The sequence below is a fragment of the Platalea leucorodia genome (genome assembly GCF_965183815.1).
Source record: "Platalea leucorodia genome assembly, chromosome: 7".
NCBI lineage: Eukaryota > Metazoa > Chordata > Aves > Pelecaniformes > Threskiornithidae > Platalea > Platalea leucorodia.
The window spans coordinates 18,075,239-18,090,163 of NC_138829.1; the positions used below are offsets into that span (position 1 = coordinate 18,075,239).

The window sequence follows — 14,925 nt, forward strand, 5'->3', positions numbered from 1 at the left end:
TGAGTACGTTTCTCCCACAGTGCCAACCTTTCACTTCAGTTTGAGTGCGTTTCTCCCACAGAAATCTGTGGGAGTGAGAAACAAGCCATCAAGTGGCATCAGTGTTTTTCCTGAAGTACATGTAAATGTATTTTTATTAGCTCAGATGCATATTATTGGTACAGTGGTAACTTCAAGGGCAATCTCACATGTGTTGGGTGTGGGAAGTAGGTTAAATATGTATTTCCCAAATAACAAATGCAAATAGCTTGCAGTTCATCCCCACCACGAAGTGTCAATCAGAAAGTACAATGAGAGGAACAGAAGGAAAGAACTTGCCTGTGTGAAAACATAGCAGTGTTGGTGTGGCTACTGTCTTTGGAGGGCTGGCCGTGGTTTTGAAATCCACTGTTATTGCTTGCAATACAACTGCTTTGTCATGGACATGTTGCATGAAGTGCAACATAAAGTCAGTTAAAATATGTGCTTTTAGTGGCCCAAGTATTGACTTTCTGTCTTCAAAACAAGACTTTCTAAGTGTTTGTCTTAATGCACGTGGAAGGTAGTGAAGCCAGTTAACCAGTAACAGGCCTGGACTGGGGGAGAAGCTGCTCATTTGGAGCAACTGTGCAGCTTCCCGCTCTGCGGTGTTCCTTAAGTAAACGACTCATGTCTCTTTCCTGGGGTCATCAGATAACATGATAAGCAAAAGCAGAAATAAGAGCTATGCCAAGTTCTGTCAGATTAGGGCCAAATTTAGTCAAGTAATTTGGTCTAAATTCCTCAGTGATGCTCCTGATTTTGCAGCTCTGAATATGTGGTGGTGTCAAATACCAGAAAGCATTAGAAATTGTAATGGGCTGTGGCCAAAACTTGAGCTGCCTGTACTGAATGGAGGGTGGGTATGTTTGATAGGTTTCCTCAAAGAGTGAAGTTAGTCAAAGTCAGCTTGGGCACAATACCTAAAATATAGGTTAATGTAGTTAACTGAGGGAGGGAGGATGACCCGAGAGTGTCACATGTTGTCATCTTGCAGTCTCTAGCAAGATACCCACTCCTGGCATAAATAGGTATCCTGTGACCGTGACAGCATTTTGAATGGGCTTGACACAGCTGTGACTATGGTGGCTTACGTGAGGCTAGAGTAATGATCCCAGTGGTCTCTTCAGGCCTTAATTTGCAGAAAATAAGTTTCTGAAAAATGCTGGGGAAATGGATAGTAGCTGCAGGAGAGAGCCTTTGGGGAAACTGCTAGCAGTGAGGCATGAAAGTTTTCCTAGCACAGCTCGAGGCAGAGCTTTATAAAGGTTTACCCCAAACACTACTACTGTGTGTTCTCCCTGGCTTATGCTTTGAAACTGAGAGCTGTGCAAGTGACCTGTGTTTGTATAAAGTGAACCTGACTCTGCTGATGCTTCATATCAGATTTTAAGGTATGAAATAGTTTTGTGGAACAATGCTGATAAGCACTCTTGGTTTGAAAGTAGACTTTTCTTTCCTTTTCTGTAACTTTCCATAAGCCCTGTAACTCCTGCTTTCCCATTGAAACTTGTTGATGTAAACTTATTATTTTTTGTTCCTTCCCACAGAGCCTAATTTACTGAGTGGTACTGCTCACAGTGTGAACAAAAGAGGTGTGAAGAGGAGAGATCTTGACATTGAGGAGCTGAGAGAGATCCTGTCTCCACTTTTGCCTTTTGTCCGCATTGAGCACATCTTACCCATGAATAGTGAAGTACTGAGTGATGCAGTAAGTCAGTAATCTCATACAAGTATTATCTCTGGATTCTTTGTACTTCAGATTCTACAATGTTCAGGTTATTGTATTTTTTTTTTTTTTTTTGAGGATTAGCTCCTAAAATGTTACCACTCAGAGTAAAATGTGTATAACTCCTTTTCTGGTTAAATTTTCTGTACTTCAAATCAATCAGAAGGCTAAAGAAAAATCAGTGGTGTAAGGATTCAGTATAAGAAATGCATTTCTTGCAAGCTTTTCCCATATTTGTATTTAAAAAACCATGAAACTCTTTCTTGATTCTTAAAGATGAAGAGAGGCCTGATTAGTACTCCTCCTTCAGACATGCTACCAACATCAGAAGGTGGAAAGTCAAATGCCTGGCTGCGGCAAAAAAATGCTGGAATATATGTGCGGCCAAGACTGTTCTCACCATATGTGGAGGAGGCTAAGGTAATAATCATTAACATTTGAGTATTGTTAATCTGGAGTCATCAGGGGGTTCTGTAAACAGGGAAAGATTTTGGTATGTTTTGTCTCTCTTTGCATGTACTGGCCTAAAATACTAACATTTTCAATTTAACAAGACTTACAAGATTGATCATCAGGCTCAAGTCTCTAGAACTGGTCAGAAAATTTTCAACAAAATTTTTTTTTGTCGAAATTGAAATGTTTGCGAGACAGATCTTGATGAAATTCCACCGGAAACAAAGCAGCGTTCTGAGGGAAACCTCCCTGGTTTCCAGCCAGTTTGCCGGCCCAGCTCCTCGGCAGCCCACCTGGCAGGCGGATGGCAAGGTGAGAGCCTGAGAGTCCCAGTTTGCAGCTAGTCAGCAACCTTGGTGCCAGGTCTTTCAGGCTCCCCAGCTCCCACCAGAGCTGGGTGGAGAACTGCTATTCCACTAGGCAGAGGACTCTGATATTTCATCTTCTTGTTTGAATCGGAATGTATCCAAAATTCTCTTGATCCTCCGCAAAATGGAATAAATATCTTGTGTCCAACTTGACTGAAGTCCTTTGTGTCATGTTCAAGCAGTAGCTTCCCTATTTAATATCTTGCATGAGGACTGTCAAACTGAAGATCTTGTAGCGTCTCTGATGGTGATGTTTGGTGGCAGGGTGGAGATGGCTCTGTCTGGGGCAGAAACATGCCATACTCTGTTTGACAGAATGGGACCCTTGTAGGTCACTAACTAATGCCACCACTTAAGGCAGCTCTGACTTAGATCAAGAGCTCATGAGTCCCAGGAGCGCAGGTGACTGCAGAACAAGAGGATTAGGCGAAGCTGTGCGCATCCACATCGCCTACAAACTCTGACCACTACTCTGGTGAATTCAGAGCTTTTGCCCTGTGCCTAAGAAAGAAAATATTTTCTAAGGGTTTGAGTTGTTGACATCCTCTTTGAGGGGAGAAATAAAGCTACTTTGCATTTTGGGTACAAAGGTTAGAGAGCACCAGGTGGCACTAAAGCAGCAAAGGAAGACTAGCCAGTTAAAATTTTATTTTTGTATCTTGGATTGTTAAAACTAACAAAAATGTGTTAAGGAACATGTGATAAAAGCTTTGACTCTTTTAGTTTTCAGGTCTGTAGTATGGGAGTGCTTTAGTAGTAACCCTAAAGTAAAAAGTTTTTTTTTCCCCCTGTCAGGAATCTGACATATTTGTTTCTATTAGTTTCATATTATGCTGTTAATATTTTTAAAAGTATCATTAGCTGTTTAACCTTATAGGGAGGGCTCTCATACTTATTATCTGGTAACTACTATTTATAGTTTAATTATTGTGAAATGCAAAAATTGCAGAGGAGTGATTTCTGATTTTTTTTTTTTAGTCCCCTGTTATCCTCCCTTTTTTAAAAATAAATCCATTTAACATTAAATGAGAATCTTAAAAGGGTATGCATAAATCCCTTTCTATTCTTTAAGACATCTGAGGGAAACACGTTTCATTTTTCAGACTGGTGCCTTCTACTTAATGGCACAGAGTTGAGACCTATAGGCAGTAATTGTCTGAGACAGAGGCCAGAGGGTCTGGCCTCAAGAAGGTTACTTCCAATCTGACAGCTACAAAATAAAGCAACCTTCCCAAACTTTATTCACCTGTCTGCTCTTGGGTCTGAAACTCCACTCTGATCATGACTGGAAAATGGGATAGAAAATGCTGTGGAAAAGCCAAATACTGTTTGGGACCTGGAAAAGTTACGGTTTAGACATTGCTAGACTTGTTGCCTCGGGACTGCGATTGCGGCAGCTCCCGGTGGGTATGTGTGTGCAGTGCCTTCATGAGGGCTCTAATGGCTGTCGTTGCAGTCAGTACTGGATGAGATGATGGTGGAACAAACCGATCTCGTTCGTTTGCGGATGGTCCGAATGTCCAATGTACCTGACACCCTTTACATGGTAAACAACGCGGTGCCGCAGTGCTGTCATATGATTACCCACCAGCAAGTTAGCACTAACCAGTCCAGTCCTCCTTCAGTTATAGCCAATGAGATCCCAGGTAAGGCTGCTAGATCACTTGCAACACCGACTGATCTCGTGTGAGTGGGTGGGGGCTTGGGGCAGGGGAGAGGGATTGTGAATTATTGAATATTATGATTTCCTCGCAGAGCAGTACTGCACCATTTGGGCTTCTTTCTACTCAATGGTAGTCCCTTTTGCTTTGGTCTACTCTGAAGACATCAACTGGTTTTGGATGGCATAATAAGTAGTTAGAAAGTAAGCTACTGGAGGGGGTAGTATTTTTAACGTGTTTCAGCTGAGCAATTTGAAAAACCTTGAACTAGTTAAACTTACTGTAGAACACTTGCTGGAGCCTGGCTCTCTTATCAGTGGTTCTCAGTTTTCTGCCCGCCCATCTTAGATGACTGGTTGATCCAGAAGGCTGGAAAATGGCAAAATACTGATTTATTTTAAAAACAAAACGCAGGGGAGCATAACTTGTAGGGCAGTCAGCTTAACTCAGTTTGCCAGAAAAATATGGGAAGTAGGCAGTCAAAACACAGTTTTTCTTCAGTTTACCAAATCCACTGTAGCTTTGAAGTCAAACCAACTTCATTCCCTGTGTGGAAGAGTAAGTTTTTATAGGTAGAAGTAGATAGGGCCTCTCTTGACTTCAGGATACTTGGTGTGACGTTCCCCGTAGGCAAGCCAGGGAAATAGTCATAAAACTGTAATATATTTTGTCATTTATGCATTTGATCTTTTGGTGTCAAACTGGAAGAATGTATCTGGTGGGATTGCCAAAGCATTTAGCTCTTCCCACCTTTCCCTGGCCCCTGGTCAACGTGCATAGAGAATACACTGGCAAAACTTGCAGCTGATGACAAGTTGGGAGGATCAGTAGATGTTTTGGAGGGCAGGATTAGATAGCTAAATGACCAAGATTAAATTTAAATTCAGTAAAGGAAGTGGGAAACATGCTTATGTAGGTGTAGCCAGCTGTGTGCATACAGGATGGCTGAAGGAAGCTCTGTGGAAAAAAGCCTGAAAGTCAACATTATACAACTCCATGAAGAATCCGACTTAAATACAAAAGCCAATGCGCCGCAAGACGTGAAGTGATTTCGTCTCAGATGGAGCGTTGTGTTTAGCCCTTTAAACGGCCATACTGGGTGAGGTCAAGGATTTGACTAGTCTAGTGTCTTTATTCCAGCAGTCACCAGAAGTGAGTTCATAAGGAAAGTGTAGCAGAAAAAGCGCATAAAGTAATTCCCTGTAAAATTCTGTGTGCTCTTCAGCCATTTGCAGCTCAAAGATGTCCTACACTGGATGGTGTTTCTGTGTAGTTAGTAATTTTAAATGCATTTTTAGTCCATGACCTTATGCAGTCTTTCCTTAAACTTGCATAAACTTTTGGCATCCATTTTTAGATCAAAGTATCCCATTTCAGTAGATATGGATCGGTTTAGGAGTCTGTAGAAAAGCAATAAAGATTACATACCACCAAGAAAACGGACATCTGCCTCCCTCCACCATTCCCCATTTTAGAAGGTCTTTGTGTATCAGTTATGTCTCCCTTAAGTCAACTGTTCTTACAGATGCTAGAGCCAGGGCAAAAATAATATGTTTAAATTGCTGCAAGAGAATTTAAGTTGAGGTGTTAGGAAGATTTGAAACACTGTTTGGTTAAACACTGCAGTAAGGTGGTTTTGGTTTTTTTTTTTTTTCCTAGTAAGGTTTGTGGAATGGTTTTCATCTATTTGTTTCTTGTGATTCAGAAAGAGACTTGATAAAGCCTAAAAGGAGATTCTGAAAACTTCTGTAATTTGATAAAAGTACTAATTGTTTATTTAGAAACTTACAGCTGTGGCATCTCAGCAATACATTACAGTACTCAGATGTTTTTCCCCCTCTACAGTAAAGCATAAATATACCCACCATGAATTGAATGTCAAGTATTTCATCATAAGATGCGACTTTAATAACACTTTGCTGGATCTTAGTTTCCAAAGAAACTGAGAAAGAAAACATATTCTCAAAGGTCTCCAATGTTTTGCTAAAGTTCTCATGTTCTGAAAAAATCTGGCTCTGTTGGCAAACATGAGACATCTTGACCAATTTGAGACTCCACTACAGCTTGATTCTGTACAGTTTCATATATAGGAATTAACTGCCAGCCCTTTGATTTGAGCATGGATATAAGCTGTGAGCCTGGCCAGTAATTGGAGCACTGGTAACTGCCTGCTTTGCTTATGTCTGTAATTATGCAAAATAATTGATTGTTTTGCTAATACCTTGTGCTGGGAAGGGTCGATGGAACCCAATTAATTTGAAGAGATTTCAGGCATATACCAAACCTATAACTTGTACAGGAATCCATCCCAAAGCATAGATGGAGCACAGGAACTGCCAGAGGGAAAGCTAGGCAACATCGCCTCCGTGCCCCTTAGGCGGGGCTCTTCGAACAGGGGATTCTTTACAGCTCAGGTATTCTCCATCTGTTGCTTGCACCTTCCTTGTACCCGCTGCCTGTGTACTATATTTGTATAAAAGCTATTGGCAGCATATCTTGGTGCTCTTCTTGCTCTTACGCTATTGTAAAATGAGTTCAACCTCTGCTGAAGACTGTTCTGCTTTGAGGCTAGGTTCTGAAGGTAATTGGGTTTCCTTAGGTATTTTCCAGTTTCAGTTTGAATTAGAAATCCTGCAACTGACTTGAGAGAAGTGTATTTTTTAATATATGTAATCTCTCTTCCAAGCATTGCACACGAATAATAGTAAAAAACAGAAACGAACCTGGGTTTGAGAAGATGGCACTTTTTCATTAAAAACTTAGATGATTTTTATGCCTACTAGTTTGGAGAACTGCTTCAAACGTCTCAAATCCTCTTTTTTTCAGTGTTAGCAAAATGCTTGTTGTAGCTAAACATCTGGCTGCTAAACCAGGATTTTTCAGAACAATTGGAGTGAGTCTCCATCCCTGGAGGTATTTAAAAGATGGGTAGACATGGTGCTTGAGGACATGGTTTAGTGGTGGACTTGGCAGTGCTAGGTGAACAGTTGGACTCGGTGATCTTGAGGGTCTTTTCCAACCTTAATGATTCTATGATAAGTGTGTGAAGGGTAATGTGGAAGACTTCTTTGCAAGCCTTGAAGACTGGATAGCATTGATCCCCCCACCCCCAGTACAGGAACTCAAGTTGGGGGGAGAAAATATTTTGCACTACTTACACTTATCCTTAGTGTACCAATGTAAACTTTGTGAAATTGGGACCAGTTGTAGTTGCATGGTGTTGGGTTTTCTCCTTCTCTGTAATGCAAATGTCTTTTCACGCTGTTCTTGCTGTCTGATCCATTTAATTTTTATGAGTTTTCATTATGGACATCTGGTCATGGTAATATATAACGCTTGTAAAGCTGGTAAAGGATCAGATGCCAGGACTTACGTGTTCAGAGATCTGGATTTGTCTTCTCTTCTGATATGCACATTTTCCTGAGGACAGAAAGACCACAGAGAAATATCATTCATCATCAAACAGCAGCAAGAAGTGGCATGAGAAAGTTTTGCAACAGGATAAATACCCCAAATTATACATTATTTCCTTTTGGAAAGGTTTTTTTAAAAAATTATTTCCATATGGCTGCATAAAACAACATAACTTTAACAGGTTTATGTTGGCTTACAGTTTGTGTAATTTTTTTAGAATGCTCTTTCTGTAGTTACATGCTGGTATTATGGTCTTGTGATTATAGAATTCCACTAGAAGTATGAAGCATATGCCAAAAAAATCAATGAATTCTTGGCCGGTAGAATTCATGAGGGAACATTCAATTGTTATTTAAGATATCCTGCCCCCACCTCAAATCGTAACATTCCTGCATCATAAGGAGTTTACAAAGAAGGCTGTATTTGTGGCTCACTCTAGCAGAAGCTGGAAAAACGGTGTATGTCTTTACCATTTGTATGATATGTGTGTTATCCCATGTGCCGTAATGATGCTTCGAGGAACATGTGTAAGTTGAACTGTTCTTGGCAGAATGCTTCTTAAAAAAGCCAAGTCAGCCTAATGTTAGATTCTTCCTTCAGAATTAAATCTAACCATTGCAATCAAACTTACTGTCTCGCAGTTCAAAAAGTGATCTCTATCATCCCCATTCTGTTCTCTATTATCCCTCCAGTTCCCAGTCTCCTCATTGTGAAAGAGATGATCAGACGGCTGCAGGAGCTGCGTCATACTGAGCAGGTGCAAAGAGCGTACGCTCTCAATTGCGGAGAAGGCGCCACGGTCAGTTACGAGATTCAGATTCGCGTGCTGCGGGAGTTCGGACTTTCTGATGCTGCTGCTGAACTTCTGCAGGTATGAAAAATTGCTGTGTAAGACCACAAATGCTTTGATTCTGTTCTGCTTATGAATTGACTTGAATGCGTCATCTGCCATAAGAGACCTGCTTTGTGTGTGCATGTGCAGGTGCAAAAATGCTTTGAAATGCCTGCTTAACTGTACAACCGTCCAACTGCAAATTACAGTGAGACTGTTGCATTTGATCTACGTGATTTTATAAATGTGCAAGTGCAATGTATAAATATTTTTCTCAAGAGTTGTTGCCATTCAGGGTGCTCTTACTGCCACAGATTTTGGGGACAAAAAAATCTGCCAAAGAGGCAGTTGATGAGACTAGTCAAACCACAATTAGAAATCTAGATTATGATTTATTCTTGAATCAGAGAGGAGAAAAAGTCCTGACTGATACGGTAGATCTGCATAGTACGTATCAGGACTGGGGAGCTGGAAATCCCGCTTCTGTTTGTATGCTGCTGTTAAAGCAAATGCATTTGTTGGTCAACTTATGCAGTGAATCTGATGCTTCTTGTCTTGTTTTAAAAAAAATGTTTATTCTGTGGTAGCTGTAATCACCTCCAAGTGTTGGTGAGGTTTTAGGTGACACAACTGTCCTGTTACAGTACTAGCAGATTTCTAGTTCCAATGCGTGTTAGTTTAGGAGACGTTTTTCTAGATGACTTCCTACTTTGTTTTGTTACGTGCTAGTTTTTTTTCCTTTGCAGAATCCTCACAAATTCTTTCCTGATGAGCGATTTGGGGATGAAAGCCCGCTCCTGACGATGAGACAGTCTGGACGATGTCGCGTTAACAGTACTCCCGCTGCAGAAACCATGTTTACAGAACTGGACTCTTTTGTGGCCTTCCATCCACCATTGCCCCCTCCTCCACCTCCATACCACCCACCAGCAACTCCTATTCATAACCAGTTCAAAGTGGGCTGGACGCAAAGGGTGCCAAGTCAACATCCCTCCCGTTCCTTTTCTTACCCGTGTAATCACTCGCTATTCCACTCCCGAACCGCTCCCAAAGCTGCACCGCCTGTCTACTTGCCCAGCGTTAAAGCAGCACCCCCTGATTGCACTAACACTACAGGTCTGGGGAGACAAACGGTGGCTGCAGCAGCAGCAGTGATGGCAGCTGAGAAGCAAGCGGTAAGTATTATGATTTCTCCTCCCTATCTCTCACCACTCAAAGTAGCTTATAGAGAGGAGCTGGAGAGAATTCTTACGGTGAAGTAACTTGGCTTTGTTAAATAAAAGAGCATCTTCATTGGTTAAGAGAAGAATTTTCTACTAAACTGGCTGTTAGCATTCTTGCATCCCAAAGGCATGCCCTAATCCCTGGGAGAATGAATGTTCCAGGGCCAAGAGCGTTTTGGAGGGGCAAATGGGACTCGTAAATCTTCTGAAATAATATAGTTTGCTCTACGTTAAAACAAAGCATAAGTCAACTTCAGTAGTGGACTGCATGCTATAATTCGAGGGTAGAAATACTGATGATGTTTTGGCTATTCACAGGTAAGTAGTCCTGAAGTAAACAGATGTGTATAAAGGGAACCTGCGGAGAATGTGAAAGCTGTGAAAAAGATTTTAAAATTAATAGGCAAGCAGAAATTGGTAATTGCAAATACAAAGGGGTTCGTCGCAGCATTTAAAGACAATCGTTACAGTTGCTGAATTACAATCCGATGCAATGAAAACAACAAACTATAACATACTGGACAAAGACATAGCTTTGTGAAGTACATGCAATGCTAAATAAAGAATTTGGTAATTTATTTCCACAGTGAAAAAACTGTTTCAGTGCACAGTCGTGTCATACTGAAAACCTGCTCTTCAGATGCAGATTTGGTCTGGAGTCCTGAATGGAGAAATGGATTTTTTTTTTTTTTTCCTTCCTTTAGCAATTGCCCTAAATGTATTGCACTCCTTTCTATGTTTTAACCTAAAATATTTAACTTCAAATTAGAATTGTTTTCCATTGTTTGTTCAAGGGTGGGTTTTGTAGCATAAGTCTCTCTTTCTTGATCAATACTGACTTCGCTAAGGAAACCATATAGTGATCTTTTTCACAGCTTTTTCACATTAGCAATGTCTCGAATGTTTATATAAAAATGCAAGGAGAAGCATAGACTTAATATGGATGATACTTTTGTTCTGTATTATTTCTGCAATTTGTGAGTTACTAGTAGTCAATGATTGCTAAAATAGCTTTCATTAGAAGCGATAAGTACAAGTAGAAATTTTAACTCTTCTATCTGAAAGACTGTAATATACTTGTCTCATTGGAGGATTGCTTGTAGGTGTAGGTGAGGAGAGTGCCCTGCAACTACTTCCACGTACTTTGTGGATCTCCTCAGCACTGTGACTGCTCCCCCTCAAGCCCTGCGGCTGTTGTGCGTACACGTATGCGTGTATGCAATTAACTTACTTTAAAATACGAAATGCAAGCAGAGGGGTTGCATCTATGGTGACAAAATACATGTTTCGTGGCTTCGCTGCACTGGAACTGTGTGCTGTACCAAACCACTTGTTAAGCTCTGCACAGAGTGCCTTGTTTAGTTTGATAATTGCAAGTGGCTTAAAGCAGGCTTATGTTTTGAGAAGTTTAACAGTACATTGTCATTTACTGCCTGTTCAAGACAAGATGCGTTTAAGAAGGAACTATTACTGTGGCACAACAGGTTCGTGAAGGAAAGTTGTCTTAAACTAGCAGGAGGGTGAAGGTTGCAGGATACATGTGTTCTTTAAACAGTGTAGGAAACTTGCAGGCTGAGGGTTGGTCTAAGCAAAGGTAGATTAGGAAAATGCCACTTTGAATTACAGAAACTGTCCTAAATACAGTTTGTGTTTAGCTTTTGCTTTGTTTCCATGGACCAATTTCTTTTCTCTTCTAGTGTACTCAGCCCTTGCTAAATGAACTGATGCCAGATATCGCAATGGGTGTGTCAGCCATGTCTTTGAAAGACAGAAGATTACCAGAGCTCACTGTTGACACAGAATTAAGCCAGACGGTTACAGAGGTCGGGCCCGGTCCACCCCAGCACATTTCATGTATTCAGAACAGACACATGCCCGCTTCTCGAAAGAAACATGCAATAGAGCAGAAAATAGATGCTCGAGAAAATCAGCAGGAATATCCTGACTTCTATGACTTCTCCAATGCTGCATGCAGACCCTCCACTCCAGCACCCAGCAGGCACAGTCCTTCGCCTTCACAAGGCATATATTTTGGCCCAGATTTGTATAGCCACAATAAGGCATCACCAAGTGGCTTAAAGTCAGCCTACCTACCTTCCCAGATATCTCCTAAAAAGCAAGAGGATTCTAGGAGGGAATACCTGCTCTCCCAAGATGGGCATCAACACAGACAAAAGAATGAGCCAATACACCTCGATGTCTTAGAACAACCGCCCCAGCGACTGGACTTGGCACTGGCTACCCAGGAAAATGCTGGTAATGGCCCAGTTCACATCAGGGGAAGAACAAAAATGGAAACCGATTTAACCTATGGGCTAACCTCCAACAGACCTTCGCTCTCCGCGTACACCTCTGAAATGCAAGAAGAGAGACCCAGTAGGAGACTGGCAGATGATGAGCCATTGGAACATGGAGCACAGAGGAATGCAGATTTGGAAAGGGAAGATGCAGTAAGCAGAGGAAGGAGGTCTCCAAACAAACCAGACTTCCTGTATAAAAAATCTGCCCTATGAAAGCAACCTCCACTATTTCTCTGTGCCTAAGAGTTGTAAACATCCCATTCTTTGCAACTTTTGGCCTGACTTCTGTCAGACAAATTCATTCATGCCAGCAGATAAATTCAGCTTCGCTCACTTCTTTTGTACATACATTGCTTGGTTAGAGACAGCATGTTATCAGTTTATTTTTAATGCTGCTTCTGGTTTTATTTTGTGGGAAATTTTTTTTGAGAAAATTTAATTCAGCCTTTTAAAAAAAAAAAAAAAGCTGGTACCTTTTTTCTACAACCTGGTAGCCTTTTGCACCTGTACATCTATTTTAGTGTATTAGTTTTGTACTAATATGTTGAACTTTATTGTCACATTTAAAGGACTGTATTTTCCTACTTTTGCATTTTCCCTTTCACCTGCCAATTCCCTATGTGCATTGAGGTGCACATTATGAAATGTATTTTCTTATGAGATAGTAACTGCGTTTATTTTTTAATTGTAGGAATTCCAAAGAACAGCACATCAAAATACTACATTTTTAGTTAGATTTGTTTGTTTGTTTGTTTAGATCTGAAATCTTCCTGATTTTTACAACTACAGCAAGAATCCAGTTTAATGTTTTGTTTGAAAAGTTCTGGCAGCTGGTCTTATCCTTGTATAGCAAGCCCACTTCAAGAATTATATTTGGGTTTTTAAGAGTCCAGGGGGATATTTAGGAGTCCAAATTCCAGTGAAATTCACTGGGATCTGACGGTCTGGTTCTGTTTGCTTTCTGTTGCGGCCATGGAGAGCTCCATGATCACCCAGAAGCGCTTACTAGACAGACTAAAGTTGTTCATTTGCCCATGCAGAAACACATTGAGAAATACTGTAAAAATGATAGTAATAACTTGTTCTTCCAGCTACCCATACGTGGGGGTAAGTGAAGACCAGAGTTGAGGATTCGTGCTAAATCCTGAAGCGTCAGGAAGACAAGGCGTAGTATCTTCGCTGTTGCCTGAATGGTAACCCTCCGCTGGAGGGTTCCCTCTCCAACAGAGGTGCTGCGGTGACTGCTCATTGCCTTGCTTTCTCCTGCCCGTGATTAAAAAAGGGCTTCACTCTTAGTGACGTCGTTCAGTGTTCCTTATGGATCTGAAGTGTTGCTGACTTCATAATTGCAGCTGTTCTGTGAACAAAAAGTGAGGAGTAACTGCTCTAGCATCATGAAATGTGCGCAGCTTTAGCACTCTTAAATTACACTTCCATTTCCCAACTTTGCTTTTTTAAAGCACAGGAATGAGATTCATCTCTTAATGTGATACGAAGAGGGAATGATAGCGGTCTGGGCTGGCTCCCTGCCACTGGGCTGAGGTTAAGCAGTGCACCGGGTGTAACAGTTATCATTATTAAGTGCATCCTTAATACTTACCGTGCAGTTTTAACTGCAGATTCGTTGCATTCAGGATAGGGATCTGATGCTACTGCAGCAGTGATTATTGGTAAAAGCCTGTTTGGATTTTTTTTAAATGCTGTTTCTATAATGAAGAATTTCCCTGTAGTAGGAAACTTGCATCCCCAGTGTGACCTAAGGAGTACTTTTAAGGTTAGGTCGAGTTGTTTCCTGCAGTTCAAAATGCTTAGTACTATTTAAACAGAAATCTTGCTGCACCTTTACTTTTAGTTTTAGTTGATGGCAGATTCTTACCTAACCTGTTTCGTTAAGGTACGCAAGGCCTAGTAACAACAACACAATATTATTGAAATGTATTGAATACTGCATTTCCAAATACCAAATGGCTTTTAGATAAACGAAGACATGGGTGTTTGAACCAATAAATCCTAATGTCTCCTGCATACACATCTATAGGCCTCCTGCTTCTGTGAAAGCTCTGCAGACGCTCCTTTCGAGGTGCAGCCTTGGAAGGCGTGGTGTAGGATTGGAGGAGAAGCTCGGCTAAACTGCGCAGGTGATGTCTTGTGGGTGAGGGGAGATAAGGGGTCTCCCCCCTCCCCGTCAGCATTTTTAATCGGTTTTTCTTTGATCATAGTCAAGACACTTGGTGGTCCTGGCCTCATCACCAATGTGTAGTATTTCCACGGGACTGCAGCGTAGAACATTGTTAAATGCAAGAAGGTGTCAGTGGGGGGACGGTGCTGCTGCAGGTTGGGGACTGAGGTTCAGTGGGTTTCTTCTGAAGATTTGAGCACAGGGCTGTCTGACGGCGTAGCTCTAACCAGGCACTTGGCTCTCACGCTCACCAGCACTGGAAGCATTAACCTTCATCACACACAACCCCTGAAACTCCCTGCACTTGCATCATATGTATGTTGGTAGCTTAATGACTAAAAAGTCATAGCTGTCCTCAGCAGGTTGACTATTCTGAATAATTTATTTTTACCTAAAATCGATAGATATACTTTGAGAAAACTATTATAGTTGCCATAGTTTGATGTGGCATTGTGTGCCTGGACAGACATGGGGCTGAAATCTACAGATGTAACTTTTAAGCTTGAAATTTGTGGGGACGTGGCTGATGAAGACTGAGAAGTTTTGAGGTTATGGCTTGAGGGAAATAATGAAATGCTTTGGCTTTGGAATGAGCTGGTGAGAAATACCTCTGGGGGGGACATGTCTGCGTTTGAGAGTACAAAATTGCTTCTGAAATCTCAGAAGCTGAGCAGTATTAAAAAGAGAATAAAGTGTTTAAAAGTAGGTGCAAAATAAAAGACAAGTCCTTCCGAGGCCACACAGACAA

The 14,925-nt window shown here is 41.2% G+C and overlaps 1 protein-coding gene across 2 annotated transcripts in view; it reads left to right on the forward strand.

Moving 5' to 3' along the window:
- Positions 1–13,457, forward strand: part of BTBD7 (BTB domain containing 7) — a 55,072-nt gene extending 41,615 nt beyond the window's left edge. The window contains exons 6-12 of one of the 2 annotated variants that reach the window (XM_082317953.1): positions 1,569–1,729; positions 2,024–2,167; positions 2,399–2,512; positions 4,025–4,214; positions 8,336–8,514; positions 9,222–9,650; positions 11,396–13,457. In XM_082317953.1, the coding sequence (XP_082174079.1) occupies positions 1,569–1,729; positions 2,024–2,167; positions 2,399–2,512; positions 4,025–4,214; positions 8,336–8,514; positions 9,222–9,650; positions 11,396–12,211 (2,033 nt within the window). In that variant the 3' untranslated portion in view covers positions 12,212–13,457. The remainder of the gene's footprint in view (positions 1–1,568; positions 1,730–2,023; positions 2,168–2,398; positions 2,513–4,024; positions 4,215–8,335; positions 8,515–9,221; positions 9,651–11,395) is intronic. The other variant, XM_082317954.1, reaches the window with a different exon arrangement.
- The last annotated feature ends 1,468 nt before the right edge of the window (positions 13,458–14,925 follow it).